The sequence below is a fragment of the Myodes glareolus genome, chromosome 7 (genome assembly GCF_982192425.1).
Source record: "Myodes glareolus chromosome 7, mMyoGla1.1, whole genome shotgun sequence".
NCBI lineage: Eukaryota > Metazoa > Chordata > Mammalia > Rodentia > Cricetidae > Myodes > Myodes glareolus.
This window is the reverse complement of record NC_142032.1, coordinates 28556939-28574188: the sequence shown is the minus strand read 5'-3', so window position 1 is coordinate 28574188 and position 17250 is coordinate 28556939. Positions and strand designations below refer to the sequence as shown.

Here is a 17250-nt window from a genome sequence, read left to right as displayed (position 1 = left end):
CCGCTTTTATATGTGTAAGCTTATGCCTATCTCTAATCAGTCATCATTTTTATTGTTTCCTAAATCACTTCTAATCAACAATTCTTTGACCAATGTTTGCATTAGTTAAAGGTTAACGATGAGGGCTTAATAGTATGTGTACTCAACTGCAGTATTTGGCTTTAAAGTTTGTACTTTAATATCAGATGATGTCCATGTATGAAGGATACATGATAATTTAATCAAAGAATGAACAGTCAATTCACACCATTATTGAAATTTTGTATATAAGGAATAATTGCCCACTGGTCAAAGTAGGCAAGCAGAGAAGCAGAATCCTGTTTCTGAGGACACTGTAAGTACATTTGATGATCAAAATTGATTGAAATCTTAGTCTTTTTTTTCTTTACTTCAACTATCACAGTATAAATGTGTCCATTTAATTTATGTATTTTCCTTCTAGGATTTTTTATTTTTGTGTATAAATGAAATTCTTAATTGCTAATTGGTGAAGTTTTCTTTTAGTGTCGTAAATAGCTTCTGTGAGGGTTTATTCTTTCATGTTGTTCTTTTGAGACCAGCCCTTTATCAAAATAGAAAGCATTATTTTTGAAATTGAATAGCATAACATTACCCAGCAACTAGCAATGAGTTAACCATTATCAGTCACATTGGCTACAAATATATTTCTTTAAATTAAAACCGAAGAAAATGAAAGTTTGGTTTGTATTACAGAAAGCTTTGAGAAATTGTCCCAAACTCGTTCCTTATCTATGCTACTTAAGGTCATTTCAATGAAGCATCACAATTGTGGTGAAGATAGTCCTTAGAAACAAACAGCGCAGATTTAAATACAGGCTGGGATGCTTTACACATACCTGTTGGGTCTTGTTTTGTTCACCTGCAAAGCAAAGATTAAATGCTTAATAGAGATTAAAAGTATTTAATAGGATGTTTCAATTAAATGTAATAACAGCAATAATACTTATAATAATAGCAATAATACTTAGGCTTACTTACATAATCATAATGAATGCTTGCAGCACCAAGAAATGTACTCTTCCTGTTAGCCCTCTTTTACAGAAAAGGAAAATATTTGAAAATAACTCACTTGTATTATTGTATCATGTGTGAGTGTACTAGTGGACCCATGATAGTTATTGATATTCTGAAATTTGATGTCAGATATTTTGAGGAATTTAATCATGCTTCAAGGTGTGAGTGACTTCAAGAAGTGAGTGACTTCTCACTTATATTTTTTCTTAAGCTTATTATGTGAATATTCTAAAATTCATAGTTAGTGCTTATAAAAGCCAAGTAAACTTAGATGGTCTGAGTCTGATGCCAAGTACCATGCATACTGAAGGGTAAGTGGTAATTGCAATCACATGATCCAAATGAGCTTGTCATAATGTTCCTTTCCAAAATCAAAGTTTATTCTTTGAAATATTAATCAAAATAAAAACACAAGGAACTAGAACCTATTCAAGTTTTATGAGTGATTAGATATAGTAAGATAGACTCATCAATTTGACTATTTACAATCTAAAATTTTCATTCATTTACTATCAGCCTACATTGCTTTATAACTACATAAAAGATAACAACTTTGAAAACAAGCTATATGAAAGGTCAACGGTATAGGTAGTAGCATGGATGCAGACATTTCAAAGTCATTGCTTTCTAAAACACAGGTTTTTAGTCTCATGCTTAAATATGAGAGGATACAAATAGTAAAGTCCTTTCTTTAAAAAACACGTAATAGTAGCAAATGTGTTTTTTGCTGTTAAATACTTCTGGAAAAGGTCATATAAAACACTGCTGAATTATAATCTGTCTTACCTAAGTAATTTCAAAGAGATAATCTCTTTAGATATTCAGATATAATCTCAGTAGAAAGAGGTGTGCTTTCCTAGAATTATACCCAATGCATTATTCTAATTGTGACATCATTTTGAGATGGTGATGTCATCTTTCAAATTCACATAGTGTTTTCAAATCAGTCAATAGTAATGACGTGGCTACTAGTAATTATTTTAGTACAATGATTATTTTATTTATTCCAGTGTGTGTGTGACTGTACAGAGCACATGTGGATGTCAGAGGACAGCTTTTGGGAATGGATTCCAGGGGTCAAATTACAGGTCATCAGGCTTGCATGGCGAGTACTTTCATCCACTAAGCCATACCTTTGACCCCATAATGATAACTTTGAATACACATTATGTTAAAATTGCTATAAAGTCATCAAATGCCCACTTTAGTCCCACTCAGTGCTCAAAAAGCAAATTTGGCTGAAGTCTTAAACATACAGAATAATAAAACTATGCTTCCCTGAATAGAGGGAGGATTTTTTACTGGTAAAAATTCCTGAGTTGGAAATGTTTTTAAAGAAAAAGTATCAGGACTGAGTAGATTGCTCAATTGGTGAAGTACTTGGCATGCATGGCTAAGGACCTGAGTTCTACCCCAAACCCAGTGAAACAACTGGACATGGTGATGCATCCTGGTAATTCCAGGGATGAGGAACTGAGACAGGAGCATCCCTGGGACTCTCTGACCAATTTCCCGGTCTATTCAGCAAACACCAACTCACTGAGAGCCCCTCAGTCCTGAGGAAAACAGCCAAGTTGTTCTCTGCCCCTCTACGTATACCCATTTGGAAACACACACACACACACACACACACACACACACACACACACACACACACACGGAGAGAGGGAAGGAGGGAGGGAGAGAGAGAGAAGAAATAATCACAGTGGAAAATATGCTATGTATTAAGAAGATTTGCCTATATCCTTATTACCCGAGTTTTCGCTCAACAAGTATAACCAAACACAGTCATACCTATACTTCTCTTGGAGGTAAAATCATCACAAACTCTTAATCTCTTAATGTTATGGAGTGCTATGGATTAACCACAATATAGTTTGTCCTTTTGTTTCAGGACAGTCCAAGATGTGGCCACTGTTGACAGCAGCAAGTGTGATATTTACGTTTGGAGGTGCACATGGCTTATTTGGAAAACTGGCTCCTGAAAGCCCAGAAGCAGACATGAATATTGTGAGTTATTGAGAGATATTACTGGGATTAGAGTCATGAATGGTCTAAATTTCTAGTGAAATTAAAATTCATTTTAAATTAATTAGAACATAAAAGTTTTTTTTATTTTTCCTTAGAGTCAGATGATAAATTACTGGGGATATCCTAGTGAAGAATATGAAGTTGTTACTGAAGATGGCTACATTCTGGGGGTCTTCAGAATTCCTTATGGGAAGAAAAATTCAGAGAATTTAGGTATAAACTCCTTTCTTTCCTTCATTGCTTCTCTCTTCTTTTTTGCTTTCTCCCCTTTTCTTCCTCCACCTCTCCATATACCGTTCATCCCTTTTTCCACCTTCACTTCCTTCTTAAGGATGAAAAAAGTCTAGATCACTATGGAAATGCAAATATAACACAAAGTTATATTTCTAATCTTTAATAGAGAGCAACCAAGTCAATTGAGACAAAGGAATGAGAAAGTTATCATGATAAAAAATGCAGTCCTGTTGCTATATGCAAACTATTTAAGCCCTCTAACCCAGCTAAAGAAATCAGGGACAATTTCTCTCAACACAGTAACTGAGCTGAATCCCAGTGCATGTAAAAGTTAACCAGCTTGTCTTGTAGAGGGGAAGGTTCAGGGGCAGCTAGAGGTATATTTCCTAAACAGATAAAAGACATTTTATTTTGATGATATTATTAAATTTTTATCTTTTTTCTCATTACAGAAAATAACTTTATTTTTCTTACAGAGTAAGAATAAATAACTTTATTTATTACAGAGTAATAACTTTATTACTCTTAACCTACATATAAACAATGCCTAATTCCTTTAGACTATCATTTTAATATCTTTATTTACATATAACTGGCATATGCAGTAAATGCATATACATATGTACAAATTAAGATGAGGATATAGCTCAATGGTACATTTGCCTAGCATATACAAAATCCTGTGTTGATAAATACAAATGCAATAAATAATAATAAAAATTATGTGCCAGAGAGATTCTCAGTGGTTAATAGCCTTCGTTGTTCTTGCTTGAACTTGGGTTCAGTTCTCAGTACCCACATGTTGGCTGTTCACAACTGTCTATAATTGCAGTTCCAGAAGATCAGATGCCATTTTCTAGCCACTAAAGACTCCTGCAAACATGTGGCACACATAAACTCACACAGACTTACACAAATACATAAAAATAATAAATGTACAATTTGTTCAATGTTGGCACACAAAACACCCTTGAGAAAAGACATTTAAGATGCCAAATGCAACCTCAACAAAATGAACATACTTAATTCTGACCACATGTGTACCTACTATAAGGAATAAGTTTATAATGTTTGAATAATCTTCTTCCCTAGGCAAGAGACCTGTGGTGTTTTTGCAGCATGGTTTGCTCGCATCTGCCACAAACTGGATTGCAAATCTGCCAAACAACAGCCTGGCCTTCATTTTGGCAGACGCTGGTTATGATGTGTGGCTGGGGAACAGCCGAGGGAATACATGGTCCAGGAAAAATTTGTACTATTCACCAGACTCAGTTGAATTCTGGGCTTTCAGGTAAAGAAAGATAATAATTTAAAACAGGCATTATTTTGGCTCTCCAAGCATGGGCATTCTTGCTTTCCCATCAAAGTCAAGTATACTCCAGGTAGGAGGTAAAAGAAGCCATATCATTCTAATCCAACATTTGAGTCTTCTATATACCTTATTCCAAGGATAATTTTACTTCAAGCTTGTTAGTATCTCCATACCCAAGATCAAGAGATGCCTAAAAATGCTTTTTTCAAATAAAACTAACAATGTAGCTAAAGGGAGGACTCTTGAGTTTTAGAAACTATACTTTTGTCTGATTTACTTTATTCTTGCAGCTTCGATGAAATGGCTAAATATGACCTTCCAGCCACAATAGATTTCATTGTAGAGAAGACTGGACAAGAGAAGTTGCACTACGTTGGTCATTCTCAGGGCACCACTATTGGTAAGTAAAAGCCCTGACCCTGCATACAGTATCTATACACTACCCAGTAAGCATAGCCACTGCTTTGCAGCCTTATAAAATGCCATGTCCATGGCAATCCAGTGATATAAGGACAATTAGCCCTCCTACCCTAAAGATGGGTAAGCGAAGCAGTAGAATAAATAATTGGAGCAAGCGGCATGAGTCTTCATCAGTCGCCCAGTAGAATGACTCTGATAGCAATCCAGACCGCCTGACTCCAAAGGCAGTATGTTCCAGCCTCCCACATGATTTGCTCTTTTCATTTCTTCATTTTTAATGGAAACCAGGCCGTTTGCCCAAATAATATACCAAAGAAGATAAATTACAGATTACAAGTAACATAAAGTTCAACAAACCACGCTAGTGATACAGGAAATATACCTCATGCAGGATTTTAGGCAGTCTCCGAGGGCTTTGAAAGTCATTTTCAGCAGAGAAAAACTGCCAAGACCCGCTGAGTGAAGACATAGAAGAGCAATGCGCGCGCGTGGCAGCTGATGGTCTAAGGAGCGAGAACAGGAAATGCAATGGATCCCGAGCTACAGAACAGGTTCTGAGATCAGCAGTGACACTGTTCGCCTTGGGTAGGAGTCAGAGTAAGAGTCAATGAGAGAGAAACAGAGCGGGATGACATTGCAACAGCTGCGTAGAACAGAGTATTCAGGGTTCTACAAATATTGTAAGAACATCAGCCTTTACTAGCAGTAAAAAGGAAATCAATCATCAAGAAATTTTTAATACAGAAGTTACATGGTGCATTATATGATCTTTCTTATTGCTGGAATGCAGCAGTGGCAGGAACTCAGAAGCAGCTAGAGGACCCAAACAGGAATTCATACCAGCGATTAGGGTGTCCTTGATTACTGAGGGGTGAGGAGACCTGTGGAAATAATGATGCCCAATCAAGTGGCATGTGTGTATATACATACATACATACATACATGTGTACATGCAGTGTGAACAAATAGATGCAGCCAAAAATCTTTACTAAAATGTTGGATAAAGGGTACAGAAGCAAAAATAGGAGTAAAGATTATGCCAGAGTTTGTGGCTTGAGGTCCTGGGGTAATGGAGATTCTGTTATCCGAAGGAGTAGGGAAGTGAGTGGGAAACGCTGATATATAAGGACATCAAGAACTCAGTTTGAGAATGCTCTAAGTTATATATTAAAGAATCAAGTAAAGATGTCAAGAATCAGTAATAAACAATCTGAAGTTCAAGAAAGAGTAATGGACTAAAACACTCTATGGGAGGCATCAGTCAATGAGACTGAGTTTAATGTCAATTAACTGAAGGAGTCACTTCAGATAGCTGAGAGGTCTTAGAACAGAACTGAGTTATCCCTTCACTTACAAGATGAGAGTTCTGTGATAGAGGGAAAAAGTCAAAGAGAGTGAGAATGATGTGCACGGGCAGGCAGAATTCTGGAATCCAAAGGTAGGATGAGTTTACTACTTATCACAAACCTGTGAAAATGAAGTCTAAGAGGTAGTTGGAATACCTTCCTAGAAGTCATAGGTATCTGTTTTGTTGTTGGCAGTAGGTTGTTGTTTTGTTTTGTTTTTTATTTTTTTTAATGAAACAAGGCTGTCCTGTGTAGCTCAGACTGACTTCAAACTCCTGACCCTCTTAAATCCGTCTCCAGAGTGCTGAGATTATTGGCATCTGCCAATAAATGCTTGGCTATAAGGGTTCTTATAGCATTACTTTCTGTGACACACACTTAATATAACTCAGTGTTCTGCACCGATTATTATAATCACATTACTATAATTAAAATTGTTGAATCTAGATGCAATACAATAGTTTCCTTACAACTTACTGAAAGAAGTAAAACTACTTGCCTTGATACCGAGTTACTCCACTCTGCCTCTATCTTGAGTCAATTGAAGATTGAACTCAAATTTTGTTCATTAGTGGATATTTTAAAGTGCCATCACCATGTGTACACATATCTCAACAAACTAATGCGTACGTTTCTCAGTTTGCCTCAGATGGTATTTTGAGCAACTCCAAAATAATATCACACTTGTGAAAGAAGAACAGCACACACGTGCACACACCTTCTTCACCGATGGTCTGTTCGGTTTCAGGTTTTATTGCCTTTTCTACCATTCCTACACTGGCTAAAAGAATAAAGACGTTTTATGCATTAGCTCCAGTTGCTACTGTGACATACGCAGAAAGCCCTTTGAAAAAACTTTCACTTATTCCTGCATTTCTTTTCAAGGTACGTGATTCCATTTAAGGTATCCACTTGCCATTGGCTTTCCAAGTGATCAAAGTAAATAAATGTTCCTTAAGGCTGAACATATTTAGATCCACAAACTAAATTGTACATGTTTATATTTTCTCTTTGCAAGCATTAAAATGTATCGATCATGTCTTGCCTCTGAGATTCCCATTTGTTCCTTTGGTTTTGATTAGCCTAGAGTGGGCTGTCAATGCCATAGGTGTTTTGGTTTTTCAAGGGTGTCTCACTGGCCAAGCATTCCACACACCCGTGTCAAAGTAGAAGTCCCAATTCTTCAACAGGGAATGGGGTGTGAAAAGCAGAGAACAATCGCCAAGTAAGAATCCCAGGTAGTACCATAAAACTTGGGAGAGGAGGACAAGAAGGCAAAAGGGGAGGGAAAAATTAAGAAAACAAAGAAATCAATGAGCATGCAAAGTAAATTCTGTGCAACATCTGATTAAACACTCTTGGGCTACCTAAGAGCTCTTGTCCCACAAAATGGAAATTTCATAGGAAAATATTATGGGCTTCAATACACCACAAATACTTAGTGCCTTGTTGAGCAGGCCCACATAGGGTGAAATAATAGCACTTACTCATTCAAATATTTAATGCCCTACTTTCCTTGCACTCAAGCCAACACTGAAGACACACCTGCACATTTGCACAAGTTCCTTTAGAAGAATGGTGTAGCCTGAGCCGATAAATACAGCACAGTGATTATATCATTCCCTTCACTGCTGTATTCATTCACTGCCCCTCTAGGTTAGCATGCACGCCTAAAGCCAGAGACACTGCCCACAGTCAAAGGTATTCACAAACCTTTTATGCAAAACCTAAAACATTAATATGGCCGCAGCTTTTTCCTGCTGCACGGAGCCTCTCGTTTCCTACTTATGCTCAAGTAGCAGGAACAGAGAAGGCATTTAGACATTAAGCCACAGGCATGGATCAGAATTACAGGTATACTCTCTTACTCATTAGCCTGAAGCACTATTTCCTAGTCATGTTTCCTTGGGCATAGAATTGAGAAAGCAAAATGTCTCAAACCTCAACACAATTGAGTCTAAAGATTTCCCCAGAGAGATCACTCTGAGTCCCCATTTTCTCCTCCTGATCTCATAATTTATTACTCAAACCACAAATGTCGATATGTAGTTATAACATTCTGCCATGTTACTTCATGGTTTGATTCCACGGCCTTTATTACTCCAGCTGGGTTATAATACATTGTTTCTTCTACTTGCTTCAAGAGGCTATACAGTTCTCAATGCAATAATACACACCGAGTGTTATATCTGCTCTTTCCATTTCACAATCTCATTGAGAAAATTAAATGAGAGAAAGGGGGCAAAATAGATTGATGGGCAGAGTTGATTGCTACCAAGTCTGACAACTTAAGTTCAATTACTGGGGCACACATAGCAGGAGGAGAAAACAACAGACTCCCATGGGTTCTCCTCTGATCTCCACACGAGTTCTTCGGCACACATGTACCTCCCCATGGCTCCCAAACACATAATAGTTTTATTTTATTTTATTTTGAGATTATAATAACAACATTTCCCTCTTCCCTTTTCTCCCTCCAAATATTCCCACATATCCCTTCTTGACCTCTTTCAAAGTCATGGCCTTTTTTTTTTCATCAACTGTCGCTGCATGCATATACGCCTATTTATAGCCACCTCTGTTTCTAATACAGCCTGTTCAATCTGTATAGTGATATTTGTATATATATTTTCAGGGCTGATCATTTGGTACTGGATAAAAAAATGGTTTCTGCTTCCCAGGAAATGGCTCCCTCTCCAGTTCTCAGCTTTTCTTAGTTGCCTGTTCTTGCTTGTGTAGGATTAAGGCCTCATGCTCTTCCCTCCTGTCTGCAATAGCATGTCTAATGGTACCACCCTTATTCAGTTCATGTTTAGGCAATCATGTTGGTGAGACATGTTTGTGGGTGTAGCTTCTGGCATTACCAGGATACACAGTGTCCCAGCAAAAATCTCTGGCAATCTGACTATTACAGTCTTTCTAACCCTCTTTCTCATGTTCTCTGAACCTTAGGTATGGGAATGTATTGTAGATGTATCAATTGTGGCTTGGCCCCACAACTTTGCATTTTGATTGATTGTGATTTTCTGTAATTGTTTCTTGCTTGCTGCAAAGAGAAGTTTCCTTTATGAGAGGTGAGGACTACACTTATCTGTGGGTATAAAGACAAATATGTAGAATATAGTTTGGGATTGTGCTGGTTTAGTAAAGTGGTGGTTATAGGTTCTTCTCCAAAATCCATGACCTTACTATCTCTGGGGACTTTGATATCTGAGTGAATTCCTCTTGTTGAATGGCTCTTAAGCCCAATAGAGAGCTGTTGGTTACCATCTCAGTAAGTGTATGACTACTACACCTTTAAGATTTTCTCACCATGCTGGTCATTGTTGTGGTTTGTAGATGTCATAGCTGATTAGAACTGTTAGTTGCTCCCTCCTTTCCAAGTTTTCATTATGACATTTGGAACCACGTTGGGAGGACACATTCCAGTCAGTTCCAACTCAGGGGCCTCTGGGTCCTGTGTCTGAATTGTATGGTGCCTTCAACGGCAGGGTCTTACCTTCCACCTCTGGGCAGCAACCAAGGGCAATAGCAGCAACCTGTAATATTTTGGAAGTCTCTTGGATAATCCTGATCAACAACTTCAACCAGACGAATGAGAGCTGCTCATGCTTGGTGTTGGGGCTTTTGTTGATGGCCTTTGGCTTTTCGAGAGCCAAATTATCAGTCCAGATGAGAAATTTTCATTTTAACTATATATGCATATTCATATAGAAAACTTTCATGTATTAGTTTTTATGATCAATAGTTAACAGTAAAATCCCTTACACTTTAAAAACAGCCTTAATGTTATTTTACTCTTTTCTCTTCTGTACTTCTCTCCATCCCCTTCTCAATTAGAGCCCATTCTTCATCCCATTGCCCAAATCAGATCACTTATACCCTGATATTCCTCTGTTTATTGTTCCCCAACTTTTCCACCTTGGCAATGGTCTCTTTTTTACTTTCCTTATTTCACAATTACTCTAGAACATGTACTAACATATCTAAAGATTTGGAGCTAGGAGCCTCCAAAGAAAGAGAACATGGGACATTTGTCTTTCTGGTTCGGATCTACTTTACTCGATATAGTCTTTTCTAGTTCTATTTATTTACCTGCAAAGTTCACAATTTCAGTTTCTTTACAGCTGAATAGTATCCCATAGTGTACATGCTTTGAATTTGTATTATCTATTTATCAGTTGAAGGACATTTAGATTGTTTCTGCTTCCTAGTTACTGTGAATGAAACAGCAATGAAAATGGCTGAGCAAGTATCTCTGGAATATGATGTGGAGTAGTTTTTTGAGCACATGTCAATGACTGGTATAGAGAGATAGATTTATTTTTAGCTTGTTGAGAATTCTCCATACTGATGTCGAGTGACTGCACAAGTTTGCAGTGTCCTCAACAGAGAGTGTGGGTTCCTTTTTCTCTATTCTTTCCCCCCAGCAGCTGTTGTGTGTTGTTTTATTGATCTTTGTCATTCTGACTGGGATAAGATGAAATCTAGGAGTCATTTTGATTTGCATTTCCTTAATTGTTAGAGACAAGGAACAATTTTTGAGGTCTTTTTTAGTCACTGTGTTTTATTTGCTTGTTTGTGTTTATTTGAACTCTCTGCCCAGGTTCTGGGTCCATTCTTTGAACAGTTCCTTTTTTTGTTCTGTTTTGTTGCCCTTTATATATTCTGGATATTAATGCTTTACCAGAGGTACAACTAGCAAAGATCAATTTTCATTTTGTGGGCTTCCTCTTTTCCTAGTTTTCTCCATCTTAACCTATGCAGAAACCTTTTAGCTTTGAGACCCTCCTGGTCAACTTTGGCCTTAATTCTTAGACTAAGAGAGTCTCGTCCTTTGCTATACATACTCCATCATATATGGTATTGCCTATGTTTTCTTCTAGAACTTTCAGTGTTCCAGTCTTCACACTTAGGTCTTCGATCCAGTTGGCTTTTGTACATGGTGAGAGAAACAGGTCTAAAGAACAGGAAATTTCTAAAACAACTTACAGAACTAAAGAAAAATACAAGCGTAATCACACCTGGATTCGTGGCTTTAGCAATTAAGGGTTTCTACAGCTTGGCTGCTGTCATGTTCTAACGATACCTTTGTCCTTCAGATTATATTCGGTAACAAAATATTCATGCCACACAACTACTTTGATCAATTTCTTGGTACTGAAGTGTGCACGCGGGAGCTGCTGGGACGTCTCTGCAGCAACGCTTTGTTCATCATGTGTGGCTTCGACAGGAAGAACTTGAATGTGGTACGTACTCATCGTGGCCTCCATTCAAGGCCCTCTTCACAAGCACATTTGATTGTCTAGTCGCCGTCACATAAGAACGGTCCTTCACAAGCACTACGTCGCCTCAGAACTGTGCCCGCAGCACTGTGGTAGTTCACAGAAAAATCACAAGCTACTTACTGCTCATTCCAGTTTCGTCTCTGGCTCCCATTCAAAACGTGATTGACATTTAGCTGGCATGAAATTTCCCTTCTGTGCCAGAAGGGAATGAAGCTCATTGGGCAGACCCTTCTGAGGAACAATGCATCAAATAAATGTGGTCAATGCTGTTAATGTTGCTAGTCATACTCATTCGCTTTGTAAAACGCATTTCTGTGAAGCTGTGTTAACAACTTATGCATATCTTGATCTGCATTTTTATTCTCTGAGTTAGAGTTTTAAAGCTTTCATGAGAAAATCCAATATCTTGAGTTTCTTAAACACATCAATTTATGTCAGCCTTATTTATTTATTTATTTGTTTGTTTGTTTGTTTATTAGCTTTTCGAGACGAGTTTTTCTGTACCTTTGAAGCCTGTCCTGGTACTAGCTGCCCTTGAACTCACAGAGACCTACCTGCCTCTGCCTTCTCAGCGCTGGGATTAAAGACGTGTGCCATCACTGCCCAGCTTTATATCAGACTAATTTAAAACCTACTATTGTAACTGATTTAAGCTCTTGTACTGGTTTCCTCACACACACACGCACAAAATATGCTCTTGTAAAGTTTAAATAAATAATTTATACTAAATTTTTATTAGTACAAATATAACATATAACATATATATATATATATATATATATATATATATATATATATATATATGCACGTACTTCTCCTTTTTTATTTTGTACTAAGGGCAGAACTTAGTAATTTTAGGATCATGTTCTACCACTGAGGTATACTGTCAGACTTTCTTTTTAAATAACATTTTTTGTGTGAGAGACAGAATCTTGCGAAATTTCTCAGTCACTCATTCAAAAGCTAAGGCAGGGCTTTAACCAGAGATCGTCTTGACTCCACCTTCCAAGTAACTGGAATTACAGGGCTACCATGACTCTAATTCATAACTTTGAATTCCTAAATAATGAATTTTATTGATAAAATGTAGTGTACTAATTTCTGTACTCACTGGAAACTTAGTAGTGAAAATGTAATTACTGTCTCCATGGAGACTAAGTTGAGAGTTTAGGTTCATAAACTAGGTAAAACTTTCTGGCCTCATACTGATGATTGATATTCTTGTGAAACTAATATTTTTCAAAACTACTTTGAGTCTCAAAATCTGCTTTGAAAAAATATGGGGCTAATAAGCCATCCGCATTGTTCATTGTGGTTAAAGCAAGTGGTGTGCTTTGTAGACCCTAGGCTCGCATGCAACTCTATTGCTCTTCCTTCCTAGGCCAGCATGTAACTGTATTGCTCATCCTTCCTTGGCGGGTGTGCAACTGTATTGTTCATCCTTCCATTAAGGTGTGTTACAGGGTAGCCTGCAACACTGGATTGAATCACAAAGCTTAGCTCCTAATTGTTTTACAGAAACCAAATATGTCTAAGCCTCTGTGTATGTGCTTGATTTCTAGAGTCGTTTCGATGTATATCTAGGCCATAATCCAGCAGGAACGTCCGTTCAAGACATCCTCCACTGGGCCCAGGTATCAGTAGTCCAGTGTTGTTGGCATTCACTTTGTGGGGCTGAACCTTTGCACTTAACCTAAAGCACAGTCTTAAAATGTCTCTGACAGGCAATTTTTCTATATGTGTTAACCTACAAAAATAACTCTGAACCCACGTGCATGAAAATCTTATGACATGTGCCTTGAGTAACAAAGGAATAATTACTTTTATGATATGCCATGCAAAAAATAGAAACAATGCTGTATTTGCACTCACATATGTTCTCTATTGAACAACACATATCCTAGATGGTTATTGCAATTATTTGGAATGAGAAAATATTTTCTCAATAATTATAAAAAAACTAAAGTGAGGAATTTGGAGGTTTACTTGTTTTCAAGAGGGTTATGAGAAAGCTTTTACCTAATTAATCTTAATTACTTCTTATTAATTTTTACTTACTCTTTACCTTTACATTTTCATTAGGTTGCTAAATCTGGGAGACTTCAAGCCTTCAACTGGGGAAGCCCATTCCAGAACCTGTTACACTACAATCAGGTAAGTTTCCTGAGATTGAAATAGCTCACAATTTAAAAGACAAAGAGATAAAAGTCTGGAAAGAAAAGTATGATAATCAGGCATCCAATTCCCAAACCAATGCTGCTGTCCAGTTTCTCATTATCCCACTACTATGTTCTGAAAATGGAACTGAGTCACACCTGAGTATTTAATTTCCATAAATTAACAGCACAGGCTCTTTGCACAGCCCAGCTTTACAATCCTACCTCCCCACAATACACAGGTTAACTGTTATGTCTGTTCAGAATACTAACCAGTTTTCTCATACATTAGCCTCTCCTTTTAGACAGCCAGGTGAATGATTTCATGAAACACATTTCCATGCAGAAGAAAAAAGTAGTGTGTTTTCAGGCCAAAGGTAGAAATATTTTTGAGCATGAGGGTGCCTTAGAATCCTCACACAAGCTATGGTACAAAAGACCCAGATCCTGGAGTTGATCTACTCCGAGGTCGTTACAAAATTGCACAATAATTCACAGAGTAGGGAATTATTGATGGGATATAAGAATGATAATATCTGTAACCCTTTACTCAGGGCCAACTCTCAGGTTATCATTGACAAATTTTTAGTAAGGCTAGCTCCCTACGTTGGTTTGTGATCCACTGTTCCTATTTAAACATCCCCATTTTTTTCTCTTCAAGTGGTAGATGAATAACCCTAACTTCCCTCTGTTTCCCTGACTCAGAACTTATAAGTATGGGTTTTCAGAACAAGATTCTACATATAGAGAAAAGTCCTACCCTTTATTTGATGTCTTTAAAGAGGATTTTTTGGACTACTCTCAGATCAACTCACAAAGTATAGACTTGCTTTGAATTTACTTTGCTATTGGGCAAAGGAATCAATCACAGATAGCCAAGTAAGAACCTTAAGCACCAATAATCAAGTCTACCCTTCTTCCAGCCAATAACACTTCTGGTTGTCATGAAATCAGTGATGCTAATTTAACAGGCAGAGATAACATCTAAGAAGTTGCTTCCTCAATGGCGTGTAAACAAAACAAAGTGTGTTTATTTTAGGTACTCTGCACATTTCAGCCATTATATGAGGGAATATAAGAAAAAGAATAAATTGCTAGGACAGTAATATAATAAATGGTTTGCACATGTAAGCTGGCTTGTTCATGAAGTGTGAAGACACAAACTTTGAGGATAATTGATTAGTATCCTTGAAATAATAATCTAAAGAACAAGAGTACTTAAATAAAGCCAGTCTAGATTATGGGAATCATGGAGAGAGCATTCTTTTTCCACTTTCTGCTTTATGAATCTTTATAAGCCCATTGTGCTAATGATGGTGTTCTAGAAAAAAGATCCAAGACAATTAGACTGTTTCTCACAATGTGAAGCACTATTTAGTAAAATTATATGAATGTGCAGTAGATACAGCTTCTTACCTGTCCTGGTCACTAACCACATGTGGGCAGTTTTTTGTACAGTTCAGAGTAGTTTATGATAGTTGTGCCTTCAGTTTTGAAAAAAATGAGTTTATTAACTGTATTGCAAGCAGATAGTAAGATGAAGATAGAATCAATGGAGAAATAGCAAAATATTTTCAAATCAGACACTCAAAACATCCAGCAGAGATCCCTGAGGCAGGCTGATTGAGAAGCCAAGCAAAATATAACATCATCAAACAGGAGGGTGAGAAACAACCAGCGGAAAGTGGGATGTGACATCCTGTTGAGGTACCAGCTGGAGCTCTGTATCAAGAATCCTTGGTAGAATAAAGCAGCCCCTCGGATGAGTCTGTGAACTGAAAGAATGAATAGCAAGCAGCAGGCAGGCAACATCATCAAATCATCGAGCAGAAATGACTGGGGGAAGTTGTACAGCTGACACAGTCATGTTGAAGATCCTAACTGAGAGATTTCCAGACAGAGTAGCTTCTAGTGAGGCCAAACAGCATATAAAAAAATGCCAAAATAATGTACACTGCAGCAGTCAACACAAAGTCAAAACAAATGACTCAGGACCCAGGATCATGATTCAGAATGGTAGAGGCAGTCTGCCACCACCATCATCTACTTGTTGTGTTCTAGGAAAATCCTTGCTGAGGCGATGGATCAGTGGGTAAAGTGTTTGCTATGTAATAACTTCAATGTGCCCCTAGTAGGAGGGGGGCAGAGACGGGAATTATCAGACACTTGTTGGCCGACTGGCCTGACGTATCCACCAGGGGATGGAAGAGACCCTATCTGATGGATGGCAAGGACCATCATGAAGGCTGTACTCTACCCTCCACATGGACACAGTGGTTTGTGTGTGCCCATCCTGTACACACACAAGAATCTAATTAAATCCTCTTCCTTCAGCCGAACTGAAATCTAGGTTTTTAATTGCTATGAACTGTCATCTAAGGCCCAACCACTTAGGTCATAGTTTAGAACCAGTAGCATCAACATCACCTGTATCTGTGAGATCCCTGACTTGCCTCCCTGATCTGCTGAATCAGTCTTCATTTTAACAAAAGTCCTTGCAGATTGACAGACCTATTAGAAGTTGAGAAGCATTGACCCAAACCGTGCTGTATTCACTTTGCTCTGTGGGTAAAAGCGATTTACTTAAAACAATCATTAGATTTTATTTGCAACTAACACACATTCGATATTGCTCCTGAAGTATGGTGGCCTAAACTCTGCTTCTTTCACCTGTTTTAGATAACGCCTCCTGATTACGATGTGTCAGCCATGACTGTGCCAATTGCAGTGTGGAATGGTGGCCATGACATCCTGGCTGATCCCAAAGATGTTGACATGCTTCTTCCCAAACTTCAAAACCTCCTTTACCATAGGGAGGTTCTTCCTTACAATCACCTGGACTTTATCTGGGCAATGAATGCTCCTCAAGAGGTTTACGATGAGATCCTGTCCTTGATGGCAAAAGATTAAAAGAATTGCCTACAAGCATTCCAAAATCCTTTCTTCTTTCATATACAGTTTTGTAATGTTTAAAATGAATACTTATTGTTGTAATTTTTACTTTGGAAATACAGTAGCATCAACAAAGTTCTCATTTGTCATTTTTTTAATTTAAAGAAATACAGGATTTCATTTGTCAAGAATCAAATATGTCTTCTATACCATCTTGAGAAAGCTTAACCATTGCGTTCCTAAAGTTTCTGGTATTTCTGCCTCTACTTGCCATTCTCTTAGGCTGTGTCTAGCAGATGGTGGCTGTTTAGGTCTTGTTCTCTGAACAGAGGTAAATGTTACTATAGTAGCTGCCACAGCAGCTCAGGTTCACTCTCTCGTTTGCTGCTCTGAATTGTGGTCTTATCTGTCAGGTTGGGGAGTTATTCACATGGGATTCCTTTACCCATTCTCTGGACAACATCTCACCATGTAAAGCTCAGCAATGCCAAAACTACATGCATCATTCTCACTTCTCTGAGCCAACAAAGTCAAGC

At 37.7% G+C, this 17250-nt stretch overlaps 1 protein-coding gene and 1 long non-coding RNA gene across 2 annotated transcripts in view; one reads left to right on the top strand and one right to left on the bottom strand.

Moving 5' to 3' along the window:
• The window catches only part of LOC125403483 (uncharacterized), a 39113-nt gene extending 37221 nt beyond the window's left edge, over positions 1-1892 (bottom strand). The window contains exons 1-2 of the long non-coding RNA XR_007232969.3: positions 1822-1892; positions 858-880 (exon numbers count right to left, since the gene is read on the bottom strand). This is a non-coding gene — a long non-coding RNA (uncharacterized LOC125403483). The remainder of the gene's footprint in view (positions 1-857; positions 881-1821) is intronic.
• A 1275-nt stretch (positions 1893-3167) lies between these two features.
• LOC125403351 (gastric triacylglycerol lipase) lies at positions 3168-16850 on the top strand. Its single transcript, XM_048438663.3, has 8 exons — positions 3168-3279; positions 4393-4591; positions 4903-5012; positions 7127-7263; positions 11481-11627; positions 13229-13300; positions 13749-13820; positions 16502-16850. Exons 1-8 carry the CDS (start codon positions 3168-3170, stop codon positions 16730-16732), a joined length of 1080 nt encoding a protein of 359 aa, XP_048294620.2. The 3' UTR covers positions 16733-16850.
• The last annotated feature ends 400 nt before the right edge of the window (positions 16851-17250 follow it).

Coding starts and splice junctions, on each gene's coding strand:
- LOC125403351 (XM_048438663.3), top strand. CDS start 3,168: ATGATAAATTACTGGGGATATCCTAGTGAAGAATATGAAGTTGTTACT. Junction 4,592..4,902: donor GTTGAATTCTGGGCTTTCAG/GTAAAGAAAGAT, acceptor TTATTCTTGCAG/CTTCGATGAAATGGCTAAAT. Junction 13,821..16,501: donor ACCTGTTACACTACAATCAG/GTAAGTTTCCTG, acceptor CACCTGTTTTAG/ATAACGCCTCCTGATTACGA.